A 24783-nucleotide genomic window follows, 5' to 3' on the forward strand; every position below is an offset into this window, starting at 1 on the left:
CCCTGTGCCAGGGCCTGCCCACCCTCGCTGGGTACAATTCCAGCCCAAAATCCTATCTAACCCTGTTGTTACCTCCTCAAACCCAGTGACTCCAGGCCTGCTGGAGCTCCCACTGAACGTGCCGGGATGGGAGAGCGTCTCCCCTCAGCCCTGAGGGACGAGGGGGCGCGGCGCCCTTTTCCCGCCACTGCGCCGGCGCCATCTTGTCTCCCTCAGGACCTGAGGGGCTGAAGGGTCAGTGACGGGAACCTGAGGGACTGAAGAGGTCAGGAGGAGGCTGAAAGGTCAGTGAGGGGAACCTGAAGAGTTCAGGAGGAGGTTGGAGGGTCAATGAGGGGCATCTGAGGGGTACCTGCGGGGATGAAGAGCCAGGAGGACACCGAAGGGTCAGTGAGAGGCACTTGAGGGACTGAAGGGTCCAGGAGGAGGTTGGAGAGTCAATGAGGGCAACCTGAGGGGCTAAGAGTCCAGGAGGAGGCTGAAGGGTCAGTGAGGAGAACCTGAAGAGTTCAGGAGGAGGTTGAAGGGTCAGTGAGGAGAACCTGAAGGGTCCAGGAGGAGGTTGGAGAGTCAATGAGGGCAACCTGAGGGGCTAAGAGTCCAGGAGGAGGCTGAAGGGTCAGTGAGGAGAAGCTGAAGAGTCCAGGAGGAGGCTGAAGGGTCAGTGAGAGGCACCTGAGGGGAATGGCGGATGTGTGAGGAGGTCTCTGATGGGTTGAGGGGTCCCTGAGTGGGGCAGCTCTGCTTCAGCTCTCAGAACCCAGAGAATTTAAAATCCTAAATGACCATTTTAATCTGCCTCTGATACAGGTGTTCCAGTGGTGGTTCCTTTTGACACGACCCAGCTGGTGTGGGGTACAGCAGGTAACAATATTTAACTTCTTCTGAGGTGAGAATATTACCCTGCCTTGGAGGTAATTTTCCTACAGAAGGAAACAAAAATTCTTCTATCTAATGGGATAGGAACAGGTTTGAGGGGCCCCATTGTTCAGTGGTTTCTGTAAAGCAAATTTGGTCTGTCTCTGTGAGAGTGTAGTTTGAAATGCTCTTTTAGAAAAATCACTTGGTTCTCAGATAACTGCTTATTTTTCTTTAAAATGTAGACTTATTTGTTCTCTAGTTCAACAGACCTTTATCCTAATGCCTGATGAAATGGTTAACAATTCTCACACGAGGTTCCAGGTATAAAGACTGTGCAAGCTATTCAGGATTTTCTTCTAAAGATTGAACAGGCATCCTCTGAAAAATGTCAGCAGTTCTCTCCTATTAAAGGTTATTAAGATTTTGACAATGCCATGGTTCCTTTTACAACAAAAACCAGAATTTGACAACCATTTGTTAAGTATCTAAATGTCTCTGAGGAACCCATGGAATAATAAGAGGCATTCAGAGGGGCTAAAAAAGCACCCATGGCCCCACTTCAGCATCTCCAGAGAGATCCTAGGTGTTCTCAGGGCTGGCCAGTAAATGCCACGTTGGCAGCCTGAAAAAAACTTGTTTTCACTAATTTTATTTTAATAAATTCACAACTTTTCTATTTTCAGGAAGCAATAAACTCACACTTTAAAGTAGTTTAATATTTAGTCCAAAACCTCAGTTAAAGGTGCTTTGCAACGCAACGCTTCTCTTTTCTCACATATAAATTGCCTTTTAAATATGAGCTGCCTCATTAAATTCAGTTGGCTTCCCAGAGAGAAGGAGGGTAAATATTTTTCAGAGCCTGGTGCTAATGGAGTCATTTAATGATGAATAATAAATAAAAATTACAGGCCTTTATTTGAGAAGCTTAGGTAGAGCTGTCACAGTAAAATTCATAACTTCCATCGCCAAATCCAAACAATAAAGAATTGTCTACTTCAGATGGCTTGAAATGCTTCTTATTGAAAACAGATGCTATTAGGTCAAAACATTTATGTTAAAAAATAACTTGTTATTCTCACTGTGAGTGGTCTTAAGTGATTTGTTTGGATATTTACAAAACCTGAGTCAGTTTCCTTCAGTTTCAGATAAAGAATGGCTCACTCTCGTTCAGCACGGGACTTTGTTGCACTTTCAGATCTGCATCCAAACCTTGCTCGTCCTGTAAGTCTCACAGCCTTTTGTTCCCAGAGGAAATTGTATCTGAGTGTCTTATATTACTGCAAAATTATGTAATTGATGTGTATTTAGGTACTGGTGGCATTAGTGCAATTGTTGGGTAGAAAAGACCTTCCCTTCTTTGTGTGCAAAGCAGCAAAATGAAAATTGATGCTGTTGCTGTCCACAGCCCATGGGTACCACAGGCACAGATATTGACTGGACAATTCCATGTATCAGAGGCTCTTTTGTAGCACTTGAAATGGATGTGCTGAATTAGTGAAGACATTATTGAGGACATGACAGAGTCGGCATTATGCAGCCACAATCATCTGGGACCTCAGCAGGCTCTCGGGCACACTGGGAAGGCAGGGTAAAAACCTCACAGTTCCATGGCAGGGCTGGTTCTGTTTCTTTGGGATGAAAAATGGGTTTGCATAGGATCACAGATTGGTTTGGGGTGGAAGGGAGCCTAAAGCCCATCCAGTGCCACCCCTGCCATGGCAGGGACACTTCCACTGTCCCAGGGGGGCTTTGGGCACTGCCAGGGATCCAGGGGCAGCCACAGCTTCTCTGGGCACCTGTGCCAGGGCATACCCTCCCAGGGAAGGATTTCTCCCCAGTATCCTAAGCCCACTCTCTCTGTTTGAAGCCATTGCCCCTTGTTCTGTCCCTCCATCCCTTGTAAAGAGTCTCTCTCATGTTTCTTTTCAGCTCCTTCAGCCCCTGGAAGCCACAATTAGGTGACCCCAAAGCTTCTCTTTTCCAGCATGAGCAATCCCAATTCTTTCAGCCTTTCCAAACATCCTGGAGCCTCCTCTGGACTCACCCCAAGAGCTCCAGGTGCTCCCTGTGCTGGGACCCAGGGCTGGAGGCAGCGCTGCAGGTGGGGTCTCACCTCAGCAGAGGCAGCATCCCCCCTCCCCTGCCCCAGGGAAACTCTGATGTTCCTGGAAAGAGTGAAAATAGGGAGTTTTCCTATTCCCACCACTTTTTATTTGGGATGGCACAGTTTATTTTCTCATTTACTTTAAACAAATGAAAGAGGAACTCACAGAAAAGGGATGACCTAAGAGAAGTTTTCTATCTCCTTAGAGCCATACTGATCCAAACTGGTGTTCAGCAATGCTAATCTAACCTGCCATTCACAGTTCCTCCCAATTAATGATCCACTAATCCAGTTAAAAGCTTTTATTTTGCAAATAAAAGCTTTTATTTCACAAATAAAACTTATCTTGAGTATTGCAGTTAGCAACACACAGCAATGAAAGTATTTTCATAAAATAATAATTGATGATAGAATGATCAGTGTGTGTTGTGTTAGGCTGTGAAAACAGCTGAACACACAGTTTGAAGTATCCAAATGGCACGGTTTATGAGTTTGCTGTTTATTTTAAAAAGTGAAAGAGATTCAAGTGTAAACACTTGCAGTGCTCAGGAGTTGGTTGAGCAGCCTCAAGCAGAGCTGTGCCAAAATAGGCACCATAGGGGGGGTTCCCCTCCTCTTTTGGGGAAATGAGTGCTTGGGCAGTTGCACAATGAGCTGATCAAGGAAATGATCTCTGGAAGTTTTTCTGCCTTCCTCAGTCCAAAATAGTTTCCAGCCAGATCAATTCCTTCTGCCAGTTCCCCATGCAAGTTTGGGGTTGGAGACACAGAGGTGAACATTTCTACAGCAGGGCCAGGGCAGATTTCTTTGGGAAATTGGATATTTACACCAGAAATTAGGCACAATCAGCCTAATTTCTGCAGGCACTGATCCTAAATGTTAGTTCTTTTGACATTTGGTGGTGAAATACAGGGAATGTTGCGCTCTAATTTAATAGATTTTTTTTTATTATTAATTAAGAAACAAAACCCAAAATAGAAAAACAAAATCCTAATCAGGATCACTGCATGCAGTGGACATAAGGCATTCGGTCTGGAAGGGGGATATTACCGTGCTGCACGCAAGTGGCCTCTTCCTGAGTGTGTCCCTCCCTGCAGCATAAGGCAGTTCCCCTGCTCCCTCTAGTGATCCCAAGGAAACAGGAGAGCTGCTGCTTTGTGAGCACGTCCTCGATATCGTTGCAGTGGTCAGGCAGGTCACGCTGGTTTGGGAATAGGTACAAAGTGAATCCTGACTGCGTTATTGACCTGCAGCCCTGCCCTTCCCAGCTGGCTCTGGAATTCTGCTGGAATGGGACACTCAGGACTGCCAGAAGGGCTCGTGTGAAGGCGCTGGGGCTGCCACATCCCTGGGAGGGACCAAGGCCAGCCTGGACAGGGCTTGGAGCCCCCTGGGACAGGGGAAGGTGTCCCTGCCATGGCAGGGTGGCACTGGATGGGCTTTAAGGTCCCTCCAACCCAAACCATTCCAGGATTCTGTGATGAGGAACTGAGGCAGGATGCTTCATGTTTGAAGGATCCTGGCAGTATTGCATTGTCAGTCTGTTCTTCCAGCCCTTGTCCCACTCTGATTGTCCTTGCTGAACTCTTAAATCCCAAATGAGCAGTGCAAAACTCTTCTCTACACCAAGGACCATCCGAAAAACAACAACAAGCCACCACAGAGCTGTTATGTTATGTTGTAGATAGACAGATAGATAATATATCTATACCTACATGTGTGTGTTTGCTCCCAGTAGTTGTGTTTGACAATTGAGAACAGGATGTTTTTACACAATAGACACAGGTTTAGCAAAGCAGAATAAGATTGATTTTGGTCTGAATCAACAGAAAAGCTCCTTGCCTCGGCTCCCTTGGAGTCACTTGAAAGACAGCAAGAGAGAGGCACCTGTAGAAATTTAGGCAGCTTGGCTGAGGCAGGACAAGCTCCTGTAGGTGCACACGTGTGGCTAGTGGTGCTGAGAGCCAGGAAAACCGTGGACACTTCACTGTAAAATAAATCCTGTCCAGACTTTCCATGGAGCATTTGAGGAGATCTGAGACCTGTGCAGAGAGCATGAAACAACAACATTGCTGCCTACCTGAGGAGAGATTGCTGTAAAATAGCCAAAATTCTGAAGGCTTGGGGTGAACTTTTGTCCTCTCATTTTCTTTGCAAACAGAAACAGATGCATTTATTTTAATATTTTTATTAGTCACAATTTTTTCCTAAAGTAAACTTGTGTGTTTATATTTTACTCTTTAGCTCATACAGTACTGTAGGATAAATAGATTAAAATGATTACCAGCCAGAAATATGTTTATTATCATCAGCAGAGTATAATTCCATGAAATCTAATTCATCATCTACATCTGGGTTTAATACTTGTACTCTGTAATCTTTTTATTTTTCAGAATGTAATCGGGCTGGTTATTGGGAAAACAGATGTCAGAAGCTTTCCAGACCGAAAAAGTACAGTCCCTTTAAACTCTTTTTACTTCATTTTCTTCAACGGTGTAATTTGGCAGAGATGACTGAAATCAAGGTTTAAATGATAAACAGATTTCTCAGTGTAAAATGGATAGAATAAAATGCACTCAAAAAAATGGTGTCTGTTTGAGAACCAAGATGAAAGAGCAGCATTGGTTTGGCTGAGCCATATCAATTAGAAATTGGAAAATCTCTGTCATGGAAGAGTTTCATGCTCTGAAGATGGAACCAATATGAACCCAGTCTTCCATAAATACTGCTAGAATGGAGCTGGTGCCCTCGTATTTGTTCTCTCTTAAAACAGAAATGTTGAGGACATGTCTTGTGGAGTGACACAAGTAATTTCTGGCCTGAGTAGCAACAGCTTCATCTGGGACAAAATGGGAGTTATATGTTATTAATAATGTTAATTGAAAATTGAAATAACAAATTTACAGTCAGGGTTGGTGCAGACACTGTCAGGGAGCACCTCCAGCCCTGGAGAGCCATTCCAGCTGCAGGAGAAGGGCTCAGTTTTTCTGCTGCCACTGGCTCCTGCTGAGGTTTTAGGGGAAAGTCATTGTTGTCACCCGGAACTGGGGCCAGCCTAGTGCAGAGTCCACAGAGGGCTGTTGGTGTGTGTGCCCCATGGGCCTGCACTCAGGGCACTCTGGGAGATCACTCGAGTTTTCCTGGATAATTTGGTCATCTACTGCATCATGCTGTGATCCTGGAAAGCTTTATTAGTTACCTGTATGCGACAGGGCAGGGATGCAGACACCGATATCCTGAATTTTCCACAGCACTGGAAACCCTTTGCTTTATTGAATTGCCCCCCCTGGCAGTGACCCTGCAGCCTGGGCCATCAGCCAGCCCAGCTCCCACAGACCTGGGGCTGTGTGACACAAACAGCCCTGGTGTCACCTCCCACAGCTCCTGCCCCTCTCCTGTTTGAGGTTCACACCTGCGGGGTGCTCAGGTACAGCCACAGCAGGAGCTGCAGCCCATTCCCAAACACCACCGTGCTCCTGCACCACCTGCTGGCCTCCAGCGGGAGAAAATTCCTGCTCAAACACAGGAAAACCCCAAAATAATGGTTTTTATGCACATATTCTAGTTAGAAATCAAGCTGTGCTGAGCAATTGCTGCAGCCCTGTTTGTTTTTGCAGACATTGGCACTGAGAGATACACCTTCAGTTTCACCATTCGTGATTCCCCAACTTATTTCATTAATGTCCAGTCCTGGGGCAGAGAAGAGTACATCAGATCCCTCTCAGAAAGCTTCAGGGTTGGTGACTGTGGTGAGTTTGTTTATTTTATTTTATTTTATTTATTCCCACCACGTTTCTGTTTGCATGGCAGTCAGGGTTGTGCTGGTGGCTTTGCTGTGTTTTGCTCTGAGGACTCACAAACAGCCTAATTGGAAACAAATTGTTCAGTTCTGTTCAATAGAAAGAGGAAAGGAACAAGATTCCAAGGATTTCAACTGAAGCCCAGTAAATATGTCAACAAAAGAAACCCACTGGGTGCAGCAGCTCAGAGCTGGCCTGCAGTTAATCAATGTCAAAGCTCACATTATATTGAGGTCTTAAACATGATGAAAAATAAGCTGTAAAGCAGTTTGCTGTTTGTCTTCCCTCAGTTATAGATATGACTATGATTGCTGATAAAACCACAACAAAAATCCTGTATTTATTTACAGGATGCATTTTTATCTTTTTAAGTTCATTGAAAGATTTTGCTGTCTGTGGTTGTCTGAGTAAAACTTGTGAGCATACAGACTGTACACACAAAAAAAAAATCTATAACTGTACCTATAATCAATTTCTAACATTACTTATCAATGTTTTATTTTAGTTACAATTGAAAATCCATTAATTCAGTCAAAGGAAGCAGAAAGAGAAGAAAAATTCAACCCTGTAACTCCTAGGTAAACTTAAAGCATAGAGTGGTAGTTCTTTCTAGAAAGATCAGAGTTAAGACTTGCTTTAATTTCCAGCCACATGAAATTGGTAGAAATTTTTGGTGTTTTCTTCTTGTGTAGCTGTACCTCCCTCCTGTGCTCAACAGTGTCTGGTCAAATCTCAGAGGAGAATATATTTAATAAACAAAAGGTCATAAAGCAATAATGTCCTTTGTTACTAAACAGAGTAAATTTCATTCTTTGAGTAAAATTGACAAGCTTTTTTTATACCTTTAGGAAAAACTATCCTGGAATAAAGTTGCTTTTCCATATGAATGAACATTTTACACTGTTGATACCTCAGTGAGTGCTGTGCTGATCCATGGGATTTGTTCTGTTCTAGTGGCTACAAATTATTGCTCAGTGAAAATCACTCTGTGGTTAAAACCTCCTCCTGCTACGACACAGACACCAGGCTCCTGGCCCTGCTGCACCTGCCTGTCAAGGACCCTCAGGATTATTATTCTCTGGGGGACATCGTGGCCAATGGACAGAGCCTCCATGGGAGAGTCCTCAACGTGCTGGCAGCTGTCATGGCAGTGAGTGAGGAGCATTTCTGAGCTCTACTATGAGTAACTTCATTGTAAATCTGTGTAAATGTGGATTTGGGGCTGTGATGGCAGTGAGTGAGGAGCATTTCTGTGCTCTACCATGAGTAACTTCATTGTAAATCTGTGTAAATGTGGATTTGGGGCTGTGATGGCAGTGAGTGAGGAGCATTTCTGAGCTCTACTATGAGTAACTTCATTGTAAATCTCTGTAAATGTGGATTTTGGGCCTCAAAATCCACATTTTGGATTTTGGGTCCTTTTGGAGTGGCCAGGACTCCATTTATTCAGCTTGGCAGCTGAGTGACAATAACCCCACACACCTTTTGATGAGATTTTTATCAACAAAATGAAGGGAAAATGAAGTGATCCCATTTTTAGTAGTCTAGAGTCTTTCTTCCCTTTTCTAACCCTTCTCTAGGTTATGAGTTTTATTCTTCCAAACACTGAATAGAACACAAGTGACTTCTCTTTCTTCCTCAAGGTTGGGGAGCCAAAGTATTTCATGACTTCAGACAAAAGGAAAGGCCAGAGGTGTGAAGTAAAGCTGTATGATGAAACAGAGAGGTCTTTCCCAATAGTATGGTAAGATGTTCTTTAATTCACTAAAAATATAATGCAAACATGGATAAAGAAATTAGCTATAACACACACTAATTAACTATAAACCCGTCTTTTAATTTAAATATATTGTTATTTAGAAGGCAACTGAGATGAGGCAACAATGCACACTGAAAAGAGACTTAAAGAAGAGATTCATTAGAATGGCCTTATATATCTTGTGCAGTTTTATGGCTTGCTGACAGTCTGCTGGCTCATGAATGGCAAAATGAAGCTCAGTTCCAAATAATTCCTTTTTTTAAATGTGGACATTTGAGCTAATTCAGGAAATGACTTTTACAACCAGCTGCAGAGGCTGTTTTGTCTCATCCACAAGCACGAGGGCAGGAAAATGAAGAGCATGATCCATTTTTAAAGCCAAGCAGAACTGCAAGTGGACTGGAAAAAGGTTGAAATAGTTTTTAAATATTTAAAATAATGCAGGAACGTTATGATGCAACTTTGGCTGTATTTTCAAACCTTGTCCTGTTTACAAACACAGCTCCACTGAGCCCATCCCTGAACAGGGCCTTGTTCACAGAGGAACCTTTGCATTTTGCCCAGAGTTTGTTCAATAAACTCGTGGCTTTTCCAAGTGCAGGGGCATGTGGAGCTGTGGTGTCCCCTTGCCCTGGGATTGCTCTTTGGTGGTTAAAAAGTGACTTCAGGGACCTTTGTTCCCTGGGGGAAGCAGGCAGCCAGCCCTGCACTGTGGGCTGGGAACTGTGTTACCACCAGGGATGTTTAACACAATTCATGGCCACAAACCAAGAGAAGCAGCTCTGGGGTGAGCCCCTCCAGCCCAGGGTTCATTTGGAAATTACCTCCTCCAGCAGCCCTCTCAGTGCTGGCACTTGGGCACTGTCAGGGGATTCCAGAGCCCAGCAGTCAAGAGCTGCCTGGGCAATATCAGATGAAAAGGAAATATCTTAAATCTTTTCCCAAGGATTAAGGAGAAAACCCACCAGAACAAATCTGTGCTTTGGCTGTGCTCTTGCCAGCCAAATTTAGGAGGAGCTGAATGAGATTTTATCAAGAGACCATGAAATTACCATTTTTGAGGGATGTTTCTGACCTCGCTCCAGTCTCATCATCCCCAGCCACAAAGATCCCAGTGTTGGAAGTGCTGAACATCTGGCTGGGGATCTGAGCAATCAGCCTGGCCCAGCACACACAGCTCCTTTAACTGGGATTTGCTTTAGCTAGAAATGACTTGGATAAAAGCTGAAACACAGCATTTTCCCTGGTATATTCTGCATTTAGACCATCTTTATTTTATCCTGTTTGAGATAAAGCAGGAATTTCATGGCACATGGAATTTCAGTGCCATGTGTGTCACAAAGGAGTTGTGTCCCCTTTGGCCAATTTTATTACAACTACATTATTTAGTAATTTAGTACTAAACACTTTGAGTGCTGTTTCAAAAATGTTTTCATAATCCACTTTTGTTTAATTTAGCTGGGATAATGAATCCATCCAGCTGGCACAGAGTTGGATCCCCCAAGAAACAGGTAAAGCAGTCTGGTTTATGGTTTTATTGAAGTTCTTCATGTGACATTTATTCTCCAGTAACATGGGGGTGTTTTCTGCACAGTTATATTTGCATCAGATGTGAGAATCAATTTTGACAAATTTAGGAACTGCATGACTGCAACTGTGATATCCAAAACCATCATTACAACTAACCCAGGTAAGAGCTGCTCAAGTATTTCTTTGTTTTTAGTAATTATTCTAGTCTAGAATGCATTAATTAATCTACTGGAACTGTGATTTCTTCTGCTTGCTCCTCACAAAGCTCCCTGCTTTTTGTCTGCTATGTGATGACCAAGTCTTTTGGCTTCTACTTTTATTTTATTTATTTCTTTATTTTATTTATTTTATTTGCAACCTTCATATGTTTATTCCATGCAGTATTAACAGTAAAAATAAAAAAGAGAAAAGCAAGTCTTGGCTAATTCCAATGTGTTTGTGCTACCAGAATAAAAGCTTGTAAAATATAAAAATGCTGTGCTTTTACATGCAACATATACTGATAACTTTTAAAAATGCATCTTCAGAAACAGCAGAAGCAAATGTTCTCTTCAGCTTCATCAAAGAGAGTGCCCAGGCAGGAGCTCTGCCCAGCCCCATGAAGGAGCTGCCAAATGAAACCATTAACTGTAAGCATTTGATTTTATTTACCTGCACAGACTCATTTCATAGTGCAGCTGAAAGAGTTCCTGCTCTGTGTGTTCACAGAAGCAAAGCTCAGGTCCAGCCTGGCTGAGTAGGTAAAGTCTAGATGGTTTCTTGGGGCTGTCCCTTATTTTATCTTTATGTATCTCAGCTGCCTGTGCCAGCTGCAGCCTGTCTGCTGTGTTCTTTCTGTCTGCAACCAGCTGGAGAAGTGAGGGGGAAAGCTTTTGTCAAAAACTCCTTTTGGAGGATGCAAAGATTAAATCATAGATATATTCCTGATCTGAACCCCTTTTGTTTTACTTTTTTTTTTTTTTTTTTTTTTGAGGGGAGCTTTACTGCTGCTTTAAATCTCCTTTTTATTGCCTTAATGCCATTGCTTTTTGAGTAATTTCTGGCTCAGACACACTTAACTTGTCTTTTAAACTTGTAGTGGAGACTGTAGTGGATGTCTACACAGTGGAACAGCTGAAAGAAAAAGCTCTCCAGAGTGATGGGAAGCTGGAGCCTGTCCATGGAATTATTTATGGCTACATTTCCACCCTGGACATCGACGAGAGCGTGTCCAGAGTCCTGCGCAACAGATGGTGAGCAACTGCCTGCCTGGAGTGTGTGCTGAAACGGCTTGTCCCTCCTCCCCAGAGACAAGTGACATGGAGAAATGTTTTAGTCCCATCCCAGAGAAGAAATAAAACTGCTCTGGAGGATGCCATGTGGGCTTCTGGTGGGGGATTTTGTTGTGGGGTTTATATGAGGGTTCTTTGTGGTCCTAGAGTGAAAAAGAAAGAGGTCACTTTGTCTCAGACAGACTCAAGAGTTTAGGAGAGGAATAATTTTTTAAAGACAAAGTCTCTTGGGAAATCTCAGTCTAGAAAAATGTTTCAGGAAGAACAAATTGCACATCTGCATGAATTCTCTCCTTGTGTCTCAGCTCAGTGTGCCGGTTCATCGTGAATGAGGTGTCAAACACCTGCACCTTCTGCACCGACGTCTCTCCAGAGGCCAAGTCCACCTTTGCCAGCTTTGACATCCTGGTGGATGTGACAGACCACACAGGCACCCTGCGCTCCTGCTACCTGGCTGACTGTGTGGCTGAGGACACCCTGGGCTGCACAGTAAGGGGCATTGGGCTGCTCCTGCTCAGCTGGGGACCCTGAGGGGAATTACAGATATCTGAAAATGTTCTGTGTGTGTGGGTGCAAGAGTGACAAAAATGGGAGGGAGGGAGGGATGGAGGGATGGATGGACGGACGGACACACAGAGCTTGGCAGAAGTTGGAAATCACCAGATGCCAACAGGAATTGTGTTCGGTGTAAGACTGAACCCAGTTCAGAACACTGTTTTTCTGAGAACATGGCTGGAAATCCCTAACTCTGATTTTCAAACACCCTGTAGTTTATCTGGTTAATGTGACTGTCTTGGTATACATCTCATACCAAGCACTAGGTTAAAATAGAAAAATACAGCTTAGAAATGTATAAAAATATGTAAGATGTTCTTTTCATCATCATTCTGTTGTGGAGATGATTTAACCACCTGCTGAAGTGCTCTGTGGTGTCCTGTTAACAGGTCACTGAATTCCTCATGCTGGAAGATGACCAGAGGACTGCAATGAAATGGCAACTCCTCTTGGAACGAAGCAAGATTTACTTCAAAGTTAGTATTTAATGCTTAATTCAAAACAGTAGCTGGTTTTCACTTTTATACTTGTCCTTTTGGGCAAAACTCTTTTTACTCTCCCATCTCCACTTTCTCTGTCCCTATTTCCAGGACAAAATGAAAGTGTTTGACTTCAGCAGTGACAGGCAGATGGCATAACTGTGTACTCACACAGGAAATAATGTAAATAAATCTGTCAAACATCTGAAAATAATCTCTGTCAAGGTGCTGTGATAACAAAGATCCTTAATTATTTTTCCAGGTTACTTCATCACCCAATTGGAGAACTGGATTAAAAGTGAATCTTCTTTCCTGCAAACTGGCAGATCCCATAGAGGCCAGTCAGAGCTTGTTGGGAAGAGACTGGAATTATTTATAAATGCTAGGAAAGGCTTCCTTCACTCTCTAGTTAGAGATGGAATTCTGCTGTTGTTAGGTTTTGCCAAGTCCGTTCTGATGGTAAAGGAGAAGTGCACGTTACAATACCTCTAAGTGAGCTTCTGAGTTAATATTTTTGGGTGATTTTACTTTAAAAAGTATACCTGGGCCTCAGCCTAAATGTTAATTCTAAAAATTCAACTCCTTTCAAGGGGGCTGGAAATTTCCTCACTCAGCTGAGATCTTTGAAAAAATCAGAAATAACAAATAGGTTAAAAGAGATCTATTGAACTTGTGTGGTTTTAACTGTTTTTGTGTGAAAGAAATAAAGACCCCCCCTTGAAACACTGCCTGGGTTTGTGCTGCATCTGGCTGAGGCCAAACATGGAGCTGTGGGCAGAGCAGGGCTGATTCCCTTTGGGCAGACTAGGTCTAATTAGAGCAGAGTAATCAATTAGCAGTGACCTCTGACAAGCAAAAATCAAGCTGAGGCTGTAAGCAGGACTCTGGTCTCCAAAGCTGGATTTAAAGAACCCAGGTATGTATATTGTGCCTTCTTCTATGTATTTTTTCCCCTGTTTTTAATATATTCCTGTCCATAGCTTCACTCCTGAGCATGTTGGGACTCAGCCTGTTTCCAACAGAGGGAGATCCCCCAGCCCTGCTCTGCCAAAGGGTTTCAGGCCAGGACATCCCAGGGAACTCTGATCCCCCTGCTGCCCTCCTGACCCTTAAAGCAACGTGGCACAGAGAAAACCCCCCAGAAACAGGAAATCCTGACAAGCAATCCCAGACTGCACCCCTGGCTCATGGGTGGCAATAAAGACCCCAAAAATGCTGCCAGTGCTGGGTCACAGCATCCCTCTTGTAGCAATAAATGATTCAACATTTCCCAGCCATAACAATTCCCATTCTGAGGGGAATGTTTCCCATAACTTAATCCCAACTCTGTCAATACCCAGGGCTGGAGACCAAACTGAAAACGGTGCCCTGCTGCTGTTGGCAGAGATGGAAAATGCAAACAGGACAGACACTTTAATTCCATCCTTCCTCTTCCAGAACTGTTCACCCTAATGGCTCTTTTAATTCTGAAGAAATTCTAAAGGAATTCTTCAATTTCCTCTGCCAGTGTGGTGTGCAGCACCCTGGACTGTGCTGCTCTCACAGAGCTGCTTCTCTTTGGGAGACAGGAGTTTTCTCTGTAGAACTCCCCATTTTTAAAACCAAAGCTTTTCCTAGCAGTTATTAAGATCTGGCTCTGATAAATGGAAGTGTTTTGCTGGTTTGCATTTATATAAAAACAAAACCAAAAAATTCCATCTGTTTTTATTAGAAGTGAGCCAGTTCTGTGCAACCTTTGAAAATCAAGGTTTTGATGTTTGCATGGGGAGGATTTTTTAAATTATATTTTACAACTTGCTGTTGAATTGAAAGAGAACTCGCTGTCATGCAAACGGGTGGGGAGTGCTGGAACAGCTGGAGTTGGGAACTGGGGAAAGTTACCCAGCGTGGCTTTCAGCAGCTGGAAACACTTAAAACTCAAAATGCTGCACTGCACTGGGTAACAGCAACTGCTGCACTTACTGTTTCACTAAAAATACATTGAAATCACTCAAAAGAAAAGTTTGGTGGTGATCTTTATCCATATGCTTCTTTATTCTTGATCATTTTACATTATTTCACTTTTAGAACATTTTAAAATCACAGTTTAGGCAAAAAACAATCTGCCAAACATCTGGCACGCTTCCTGCTGCCTTTGCCCCCTGGAGTGGAAGGAAAAGCCATCCTTCTTTAATTTGTATGTTTGAAAAAAGCAGGGAGGATCACAAACTAATCCAAAAAAATCAAACATCTTTCTCTTCTAGAGGAAACTCTTTGCAAAGCTGCAACTCTTGATTTAGGGCTGAACATCTTCACATAAACCTTTGATTTTCCACAGCACAGCTGAGCCTTAGCTCCTACATCATCATTTGAATTGTTTTGATCAGTAATTTTTATTTAAGGCAACACTCAAAGCATCAGCAGAAGAGAAGCACATGCAGAAGGACAGCCACGCCCATTGCCCTCTCCAATGTCTCAGCCTCCAGTTCCCAGGTACGGTTTTGGAATTAAATGTTGGAATCTGGAGCTTCTGGGCTCCACCTGCTCCAGGCTGGGCCGAACTCCAGGTGTGCTGAAGCCTCCGTGGAGATGGGGCAGCGGCACTCAAACACCTTTTGGGCTCTGGGGTTCCGTGCCCTGCACCACCTTGAACCTCATGGACAGCACGTCCCTGATCCCCGCCTCGATCTCATCGTCGGCCTCCACGGCCCCCACTCCTTTGGGAGACCCCGTGAGAATCAAGTCCCCTTCTTCCAAGGTGAATATGTGGCTGATGTAGCTGATCAGGTAAGGGATGGAGAAGATCATGGACGAGGTGTCCCCCTCCTGCCTCAGCTTCCCGTTCACCTTCAGCCAGATCTGCAGCTTGTGCGGGTCTGGGATCTTCTCCTTGGGCACGAAGTCACTGACGGGGCAGGAGGAGCCGAAGCCTTTGGCCAAGGTCCAGGGCAGCCCCTTCTGCTTGCACTGCTCCTGGGTGTCGCGGGCGGTCATGTCCAGGCACAGGGCATAGCCCGCCACGTGCTCCATGGCCCGCTCCTGCGGCACGGCCTGCGCCCTGCGGCCGATGAGCACGCCCAGCTCCACCTCGTGGTGCAGGTTCCGGCAGTAGTAGGGCCGCACGATCGGGGCCCCCTCCCGCACGTAGGCCGAGGAGGGCTTGAGGAAGAAGAGCGGCTCTGCGGGCAGGGCGCTGCCCATCTCCTTGGCGTGCTCCGCGTAGTTGCGCCCCACGCACACGATGTTCCTGCCCCACTCCCAGAAGCGGGACAGCGGTTTGGAGCCGGCCATGGCCGCCCTTGCCGCGTCCTTGCGGGTCCCCGCACGGCGCCGCCGCTGCTCCCGCTCCTCCTCCGCGGGCCGAGCGGGCGGGCCGGGGGCCGGGCCCGGGGCCGGCCGGGCGCAGCGCCGCCCCCCGCACGCCGGGCCGGGCCGGGCCGGGCCGTGCCGGCGCTGCCGCCGCCTCCTGGGGCGGACAGCCAAGGTAACCGGGCCGGGCGGGGTGCACGATGCTCCGCGGGGGCTGGCGGGGGCTCGGCACCGCCCTGGCAGCCGGGGCCGTCCTCGGGGCCGTTCTCCGAGCCGGTACGTGCGGCGGTCGCTCTCGGGCCGTGCCTCGCGGCCGCGGGCGTGCCGGGCCCTGGGGCTGACTCACCGCCCGAGCAGGCCGGCAGCTCTGGGCTGTGCCGTGCCGTGCCGTGCCGAGCCCATCGCGGAGGCCCTGCGGAGCCCCGGGCCGGCGGTCAGTGCTCAGGGAGGAGGAGGATGAGGAGGATGGGGGGCCGGGCTGCGTTCGGCGGGTGACAGCTTGTACCGGTGATGGAACCGACCCCAAACGGTCCGAGCTTGCGGTTGCATTTCGGGCCTAAATCCTCAGCGCCTCTCCTGGGCTCTCTGGGAATCTCCTCAGGTGGTTTTGCATCGCTGGGGTTTTGAGACGTGGCTGTGATGGGCGAGAATCGCCGGGGTTCTGTGGCAGGGACGCTGCCGAGAGCTGCAGCGTGGCAGTGCCAGACCGAGCCTGTGACAGGTCCCGAGCTCCCAGGGTGGGCTCTGCACCTTCCCCTGCCGGGCCTGGCAGCTGCCCTGGCTTCAGACGCATGTCCTGGAGCCACAAACTCGCTGGGTGTCCCAAAAATCCTCGCAGAGTGTAGTGAGCGAGCGTGGTTCTTGTGAGGCAGCACAGCAGCTGGGCGTGCAGTCATTTCTGAGTGACAGCCCTGCTTGGAACGGGAATTTTCCACTCTTTTATGTAATAGAGTAACCCCAAACGTTCTGGAGGAAGTGCAGGAATCAGCTGGGTTCTGAGAGAACCTGCCTGCTGACATTAACACCTCCAGCTGCAAAACCTTTCCCCTGGGCTGCTCCAGCTGTGCCCATGATCATTCCACAAGCCCAGGTGGGTGATTCAGAGCTGCTGTCCCATTCCTCTGCTCCAGACAAAGCTGGGCGAGAATGAATCACTGGGCATTAATGAATTCTGGGGCAGAGCTCTGTGTGTGACAGGATCTGAGCCTGGCCAGGGAGCTCCTCTGGGCTGGACAGGTCTGAGCAGAGCATGAGGAGCTCCCTGCTCTGCTCCTGAGCCGCACATGGCAACTCACAAAGCGTGAGTTTCATTCTTGGTGGATGTTTTCTCGTTCCTTTGTTGAAATTACATGTTTGGAAACATTTCCTTATGTGGTGCAGCTTGTTTGTTTGTTTGTTTGGAATTTCAAATTACACATGCAAAGAGGCTGTGGGATCCGGGCCGAGGTTAGAGATGGTTCATAGGAAAGAAGCGTTTGAAGTATGTGAATATTTCCTTTGAGTTGAAGTTAAGGTTGGGTTGTTTCCTTTCGTTTGGTTGTATTTTTTTTCCTAGTTGGTGTCTGGTGTGCAAACAAACACCCAGTATAGATAACTCTTGTGACTGACAGATCCAAAAGTTCTCCCTGTTGGCGAGCAGTTGTTTTTGGGCATTTTTTTCCCCTCATCAAAGACTAGTAAGGGCTTTTTTGTGTTCTGTTTTTTGGAAGGAGTCTTCTCCAGAGGAGCACTGCAGGTAGGGATGCTTCTCCCAATCCTGTAAATACTCAGTGCATGCCTGTTGTGTTGTGGTTTGGGTTTGCTTTTGGAGCACTATGTTTAATTTCAGTGGTTCCTCATCCCTCATGATCAGGGATGGTGGAGGTGGAAGGGGAAGAAGCTCTGGGCAGGATGGTTGTGCCAGAGGGCCCTGGCAGCAGGAGCAGATGTGCAGGACTGTGGGGCTCTTATCAGGGGTGGGCAGGCTGGGACAGTGGGACAGGGTGAGCACCGGCACAGGGACCCTCCCTGTGGCACGGAGGGAGGTGGCCAAGCAGGAAAGTCAGGAGCCTCTGGGAGAGTCAGTGGTGCAGAATAAAATGGGTCTGAGCCAGCACAGGCACCTCTGGGTTGTGCAAACACCTCGTGGGTGCTCAGCCAGCAGTTCCTGACCTGCAAGGACTGGCACCTCTTTCCCTGCGAGTGTTGGAGCTCAGCTCTGAGCTGCAGGGCCCCAGCAATGCCAGGCCCTGCTGTCTTTGCTTCCTTTCCTTCAGTTCCTGTGGTAACACCTCCCAGGGTTGGTTATTTCTTTAAGAGCCTGTGCACTGAGCAGTGGAGCCCAAGCTATTTGCATCTGGAATTTGCTTCTTGGATGTGATTAAACATTGAACCCAAAGCAAACATGGAGGCTCTGGTGTTGTATCAGGGCAGGCATGAGCAAGGACCCTGTGTTACCTGGCCAGGTAACCCTTCCTCCCTCGGAGAGCCTGTTTGCTGTCCATGTGCACTGCAGGATGACATTTCCCCCAGAAATACAAACTGGATATTTCTGTTAGAGCAGTGTATTTCTGTATTTCCCTTTTTTTTTTTTTTTTTTTGCCCTTCTTCCTTTTTGTTTTTTGGCTCTGACGTGTCCTTTGTGCCTTTTTTGCAAAATCACCGTCCCAGGCTGACCTTTGCCCAGCTCCATTCTGCTCTCCTGCCCCTTGAAATCTCCTCTCTGGTGCAAGTGCAGAGTTGTCCCTGCATGGAAAGCAAAGTGTCCTGTCCTGTCCTTCTTGGGGCAGCTCTGGAGCACCCAGAGCTCCAGAGTTTTGTCCCATGGTGGCCTCTCCCCTCATGTCTGAAGGGGGCAGGTTGGGCTGTGCTGTGAGCTGGGGCCCCTGCCGTGCCCTGTCCCTCCTGTCCCCTCCCAGGGCTGAGCTCTGGCTGTTTTTGGTGCCCAGGTGCAGCACAGCTGCGAGCTGGATTCCTGCACACCGAGCACGAGCTGAGGGAGCCCAAGGCAGTGAGCCAGGCCGACATGAAGGTGGAAATCCTGCCCGCCCTCACTGACAACTACATGTACCTGCTCATCGACCAGGACACCAGGGAGGCTGCCATCGTGGACCCCGTGCAGCCCCAGAAGGTAACACCCCCTGCTCCGGGGTGGCCTTGCAGGAGGGAACGAGCCCCAGGCTGCCTCAGGTGTGGGGGGAAGGCTGGAAGGGCTGGCTGGGCACAGGGACAGCCTGGGGACACCCCAGGGACTGCTGTGTCCCTCATTTCAGGGATTGCTGTGTCCCCCACTCACCCCAGGGACTGCTGTGTCCCTCACTCATTTCAGGGATTGCTGTGTCCCTCACTCCATCCAGGAATTTCTGACCTGTTTTGGGATTTTGGCCTTAATTTGATGTAGGGCAGAAAAGGGAAATGGCACTTGGGGCTGGGTCAGGGCTCGCGTGCTGTCCTCTCCCTCCAGCCCGTGTGGGATGAGCTGCTGCAGGGCTGCTGTGGCTCTCTCTCCTTGTGCCCAGGTGCCACCAGGGGTGCTGCCAGCTCATTCCATGGTGTGACTCTCCTCCTGTGTCACTCCTGCAGGTTTTGGATGCAGTCAAGAAGCATGGAGTGAGGCTGACCACTGTCCTGACCACCCACCACCACTGGTAACCGCCCTGTCCTGGTCCCTCACGCACACACAGCCAGGATCCAGGGTGATCTCTGAGCAGCAGCTGAGGCAGAAGGACCAGAGCTCATCCTTTGGCCTTGCTCTGAGCTGTGTGTCAGTGCCTTTCACCTTTGAAATGGTGATTTTTGCAGGCAGCCAGTGCAGTGCAGGGTGTGGAGGCAGCTGTGGATGTGGGAGGGAGCAAATTTGTGCTGAGGTGCCAGGACAGGCCCGTGAGGCGTCCTGCAGTCAGCACTGTGGGAGGATCACACAGGTACAAATTGGCTCTGCCAGGGTGTAACATGAAGGTTTTGTGTAGTAACCTGTGTGTGGGTCAGAGTGGAGCCACCCCTGTGGCTGGAGAGTGAAACAAGCAGTCCTGAGCTGGACAAAGCAGCAGCACACCCATGCAGGGCTCTGGGCTGGCTCTGTGCCTGCTCCCTGGTGTTCTGTGGGGTGCTGGAGTGCCCATTTTCCACTCACCCCATTCCCTCCCTGCCCCAGGTACTGCAGGGGTTACTGGGAGCCCCTAAGCTGCTGTTTCCCACCTGGGATGGACCTGTCAGGGGTTGATTCCCCCTCTGAGCGCCCCAGTTACTGCAGAAATGATCTCCTGTTGTTGTGCCTGTCCTTGGCTGTGAGGAGTGGTGGATCCTGGGAGAGGCTGGATCAGAAATGATCACCCGGAGCTCAGCACTGCCCTCCCAGTGACCACAAACCTGTGCTCATCCCTCCCTAAACCCCTTTTCCCCTTGCAGGGACCATGCAGGAGGCAATGAGAAGCTGGTGAAGATGGAGCCAGGGCTGTACGTGTATGGAGGGGACAGCAGGGTGGGGGCCCTGACCCACAGAGTGTCCCACCTGACATCTCTCAAGGTAAAGGGAGGCACTGCAGGGCTCTGGGTGTCCCCTCCTTGTGGCACAGCTCTGTCCCACCTGGGCTGGGCACCTCTGGTGCCTTTCAGCACATGGGGCTATCTGAAATGCAGCTTTCACCATTTTCCAGCCCTGGGACTGCAACCCCTCTGCCTTGTGTGAGGACAGCACTGGGACACCTGGGACGTGCTGGGTGTTCCTGTGCAGCTGGGGGACAGGGCAGGGGCAGTGTGACAGGGGCTGTGTGACAGGGCAGGGATTGTGGGATGGGACAGTGTGACTGTCTTGTCACACTGGACTGGGGCTGCGTGACAGGACAGGGTCAGTGTGACAGGACAAAGACAGTGTGACAGGGTCAGTGTGACAGAGCAGGGTCAGTGTGACAGAGCAGGGTCAGTGTGACAGGACAGGGACAGTGCTCTGCCAGGAGCACAGTGAGATCCAGGAGAACAGATCCAGCTGTTCCTGTGGGATGCCAGCTGGGAGATGGGCTGAGCACAGCAGTGCCAGCCTGGCTGTCCCCTGCTGGCAGGGAGCTGGGACAGGTGACAGCGCTGCTGGGACAGGTGACAGCGCTGCTGGGACAGGTGCAGGCAGGCATGAAGGGCCTGGGGTGCACCCCAGGAGGGGCACAGCACAGGAGGGAGCACAGGAAGGGGGGCACATGAGGCTGTGTTGAATCCTTGCCTTTTCCTCATCCCCTTCAGCTCCATTTCTGTTTGGGGTTTTTTCCACGCTCCATCAGCTTTGTTTAGGATTCTCTGTTGGCTCCTGCTGCCAGCCAGGCTTTGAGTGCATGGACATGAAAGGATGTGGCAGTTCCCTTTGTCAGGACACCTGCTTGAGGAAACAGCTCCGTGCCAGCCCTCCCTCCCTGCCCGGGCTCTCCCAGGAGCAGAGCTGCTGCTTCCTGCCAGCCTGGGGCACATCTAGGACCATTAGAGCACTGAGAGTAGCAGTTCTTCTCTAACCATGCCATTGCAGCTTCAGCTTTAGTGTTCTGCCTTCTTCCCAGGTGGGATCTCTGAGTGTGAAATGCCTCAGTACGCCGTGTCACACCTCGGGCCACATCTGTTATTATGTGACTAAGCCAAATAGCTCCGAGCCACCTGCAGTTTTTACAGGTGAGGAGTTGGGAGGTTCCCTTGCAAAAAACAGAAGCTCCCCCTCTGCCTGGGTGCCTCTGGATGTGCATCCCTCCCTCCCTTCCTGCCAGGATATCCACACCCTGCTCCCCTTTCCAAGCAGGTGGAGCTGGGGAAGCCCCTGTGGATTTGTGAGCCAGGGCTGCACACCCTGCAGGCAGCGTCAGCAGCGAGCCCTGCATGAGTCCTACATCCAGCTTTTTTTTTTTTCCTGGACAAAAGAGCTGTTGGTTTCCTGTTTGAGGCCAAACTGATCCCAAATCCTGTTGGCTGATCCCAAACCCTGTTGCTTTTCCATATATCTGTGCTCAGGTCTGACAGCAGAGAGAGGAGAGAGTAGGGGAGTCAGGGAGGGCTGGTGCTCCACTGCTGGTTTGGGGCCTGGATCCTGCTTTGGGGAGAAGGATTCCCCTTCCCTGGGGCTCTGCTTCATCCCTGTGTTCTCCAGAAGCTCCTGCATGGAAGAGAAAGAGCCCTAAACAGGATTTTAGGGAGCACTGGGCAGAAAATAGAGGTGACTCATCTTTGTTCAGTTTCACAGCAAAGTGTTCCTTGTCCCCTATGGAAAGGACAGCAGGGGACAGGGGCTGCCCACAGCTCGGAGGTGCTGGCAGGAGGTGCCCGGTGAGGCTCCCACGTGTGCCAGCAGTGCTGCTGTGGCTGTGCCCGTGCTCAGCTGCTGTGCTGGGGCAGGGCTGAGCCCCCAGGCTGGTGTGGGCAGCCTGCTGTGGCCTGATGCCATTGTCACCCCTGCAGGTGACACCCTGTTCGTGGCTGGCTGCGGGAAGTTCTTCGAGGGCACCCCAGAGGAGATGTACAGGGCACTGATTGAGATTCTGGGCAGCCTGGACCCCAGAACGGTACAAACCTCTGCTCTTGTGTGAGTGAGCAGCCCAGAGCAGCACCCAGGGCAGAGGAACAGCCTGAGGGTGCTGCTGGGCACAGAGACTGGAACGGATGCTTACAGGAGTCCTGTGGTGCTGCAGGGCCCTGGGGAGGGTTGGCCTGCCCCACATGTGTTTGTGCTGTGTGGGGAAGGAGCAGGGGCTGGTGGTTCAAGGCTGCTGGGCTGGGACATGGGGCTCTCATCTGTTCAGCTGGCAGCTTGTCCTGCCTGCTGAGTCCTGGCGCGTGTGCCTGACTCCATTTGGGGCTGTTGGGTGGAGTGTGCTGTTCCTGCTGTGCTGCTGGCACCTGGCAGTGCCATTGCAGTGCCCAGTGTCACTGTGTCACTGTCCCTTCTCTTCCAGAGGGTTTACTGTGGCCACGAGTACACCATCAACAACCTCAAGTTTGCTCGGCACGTGGAGCCCAGGAACCCCAACATCCATGAGAAGCTGGCCTGGGCCAAGGTGAGCTGAGCTGCTCCTCCTTCCCTGCACACAGAGCCTTGCTCAGGAGCTGCAGGAGAGGAGGCAGGGCTGGGAAAACAGAGGGAGTTAAGAGCCAGGATGCTCTGCTCCAGGGGAGCAGGGTTTGCCTGTGCCCACAGTTTGCTGTCTGGGGGAGAAATTCCCTGCCTGGAAACTCCTGTTGTGTCCAGGACCCTCCCTGCTCCCCAGAATTCCTGGTGGAGCAGCCCTGTGTCCCTCTTTGCAGGCCCAGTACGACAGTGGAGAGCCCACCATCCCCTCCACCATCGCTGAGGAGTTCACCTACAACCCCTTCATGAGAGTGAGGTAGGGAACCGTCCCAGTGCCTCCCACATTCATGCTGGGAGCCTCCAGGGCTCCCACTGGCTGTCCTGGCAGAGGGTTCCTGCATTTGGGGGTTGTGCTGAGCCTCATTCCCTGACCCAGGGGGCAGAACAGCCTTTGGTGTGTCTGTTCCCTCACCCTGCTCGGGCACAGAGGTGCCGTTTCCTCCTGGGCCTGCAGGCCAGGCTGGGAGCTGTGCCAAAGGCCAGTGTTTGGTGCTGAAGTGCAGCCCTGAGCCCTGACCTGGTGCCTGCAGGATGCCACCCTGACCCTGCTCTTCCCTCCTGGCAGGGAGAAGTCAGTCCAGGAGCACGTTGGGGACAGCGACCCTGTGCGGGTCATGGGCGCCATCAGGAGAGAGAAGGACAACTTCAGAGTGCCCAGGGACTGAGCCCTGCCTGCATCACTTTAATGTCACTTCAGGTGTCACTTAGACCTTTCAGATGTTTTAGGAGTCAAATCTTCTGTCGTGGTTGAAGTTTTCTTTAGGTTTTCTGTTTTGTTTTAATTCAGAAAAAAAAAAAAGCACTTTGCCCTTGTTGAGATGTTCTACAGCATATTTATATTATGATGAAGAATATTTATCCTCCTCTTGCTCTCTCAACTGTCACGTGTCACCTGCAGATCATTGTGCAAGTGTTGGTGTGAGACCCCAGGCTGCAGGCTGGCCAGGATCAAGCCTGGGGGTTCGGGAAGCAGCTCCTGTCCTTGCTGTAGAAGCACAAGGTGGGACTGAGATGTCTTTGTGTGAAGCAGAGACCAAACACAGGAGCTGAAGATGTCAATGTTTCCTCCATGCTGCTACTTCAACATCCTGGGTGTCCTCCAGGGCCGGACCTGCCGTGCCAGTGCTGCTTCAGGGTGTTCCCTGGGAGCCCCACGGGCTGCCCTGGCTCTGGGGGTGGCTCTGGGGCCATCCCACTGCTCTCTTGTCCCCAGCATTGCTCTGCTTGCACCCTTTGAGCCCCAAGCTGTTGCATGAAGCTGCTCCCTGCTGTCCCCTGTGTGTGAGCTGTGCCAGGCTCTGGCTGGTGCCTCAGAATGCAGGAGCAGCCACTCCTGGTGGGTGCCTGTCCCCCTGAGGGTGGTGGCAGCCCTGCAGCAGGCCTGGCAGTCACAGGCAGCTGAGCAGTTGTTACCTGTCCCCAGGTGAGCGGGGATGTGGGGTGGCACCAGGTCTCCATTTGCTTTAAAATGCTGAATTTTCTGTGGTTCAGAGAGAAAAGTTACCTAAAGCCGTGCTGCCACACCTGAGTGTGACTGTCCTGAGGGCTGGGCAGAGGGGAAATAAAGAACAGCTGGAAGCAGAGGTTGTTAACTCACAGATTCCTGAATTTCTTGGGTTTGCACTAGAGATTGAAGTCAACCAGCTGGGAGTGTCACTCTGCCCAATCCTGGGGTGAGTGGGTGGCACTGTGGGGACCCCAGGGGCTTCAGTGGCAGCTGCATTTTTGTGAAAGGGGAACACAGAGAGGGTTCAGCCCTGGTTCTGCTGCCTGTGAGTGCCCATCCTTCCTCAGGAGGGGCATTTGGGCCCCTCAGGACAAGAGGGACATGGAGGGGCTGGAGCATGGCCAGGGAAGGGAACGGGGCTGGAGAATTCCTGGGGGAGCTGGGAAGGGGCTCAGCCGGGAGGGTCGGGCTCTGCTCCAGGGAACAGGGGCAGGAGCACAGGGAACGGCCCCAGGCTGGGCCAGGGCAGCTCAGGGTGGAATTTTGGGAAAATTCCTTCCTGGAGGGGCTGCCCAGCCCTGGCACAGCTGCCCCGGGCAGGGGTCCCCATCCCTGAG

General features: G+C 49.6%; 3 protein-coding genes across 5 annotated transcripts; 2 read left to right on the forward strand and 1 right to left on the reverse strand.

Moving 5' to 3' along the window:
• The first annotated feature begins 600 nt into the window (after positions 1-600).
• On the forward strand, positions 601-13491 carry MEIOB (meiosis specific with OB-fold). Its single transcript, XM_063171615.1, has 14 exons — positions 601-864; positions 2001-2082; positions 5359-5416; positions 6583-6714; positions 7271-7343; positions 7720-7915; positions 8409-8509; positions 9983-10035; positions 10119-10214; positions 10582-10683; positions 11133-11286; positions 11631-11814; positions 12270-12356; positions 12622-13491. Exons 2-14 carry the CDS (start codon positions 2014-2016, stop codon positions 12736-12738), a joined length of 1422 nt encoding a protein of 473 aa, XP_063027685.1. The 5' UTR covers positions 601-864; positions 2001-2013; the 3' UTR covers positions 12739-13491.
• An 870-nt stretch (positions 13492-14361) lies between these two features.
• On the reverse strand, positions 14362-15684 carry FAHD1 (fumarylacetoacetate hydrolase domain containing 1). Its single transcript, XM_063171608.1, has one exon. The coding sequence runs from the start codon at positions 15627-15629 to the stop codon at positions 14943-14945; it is 687 nt and encodes a 228-aa protein (XP_063027678.1). The 5' UTR covers positions 15630-15684; the 3' UTR covers positions 14362-14942.
• Positions 15685-15755: 71 nt separating this feature from the next.
• HAGH (hydroxyacylglutathione hydrolase) lies at positions 15756-24311 on the forward strand. 3 transcript variants are annotated; one of them, XM_063171600.1, is made up of 9 exons: positions 15756-15822; positions 18575-18756; positions 19209-19273; positions 20034-20151; positions 21167-21275; positions 22053-22156; positions 22547-22648; positions 22896-22975; positions 23285-24311. In XM_063171600.1, the coding sequence occupies exons 2-9, from the start codon at positions 18652-18654 to the stop codon at positions 23382-23384; spliced, it is 783 nt and encodes a 260-aa protein (XP_063027670.1). In that variant the 5' UTR covers positions 15756-15822; positions 18575-18651; the 3' UTR covers positions 23385-24311. The 3 variants fall into 3 exon arrangements, with proteins under 3 accessions (XP_063027670.1, XP_063027669.1, XP_063027671.1); XM_063171599.1 differs by lacking the exon at positions 15756-15822 and adding an exon at positions 15869-15923; XM_063171601.1 differs by lacking the exon at positions 15756-15822 and adding an exon at positions 17362-17382.
• Positions 24312-24783: the final 472 nt, after the last annotated feature.

The sequence above is a fragment of the Melospiza melodia genome, chromosome 18 (assembly GCF_035770615.1).
Source record: "Melospiza melodia melodia isolate bMelMel2 chromosome 18, bMelMel2.pri, whole genome shotgun sequence".
Classification (NCBI taxonomy): Eukaryota; Metazoa; Chordata; class Aves; order Passeriformes; family Passerellidae; genus Melospiza; species Melospiza melodia.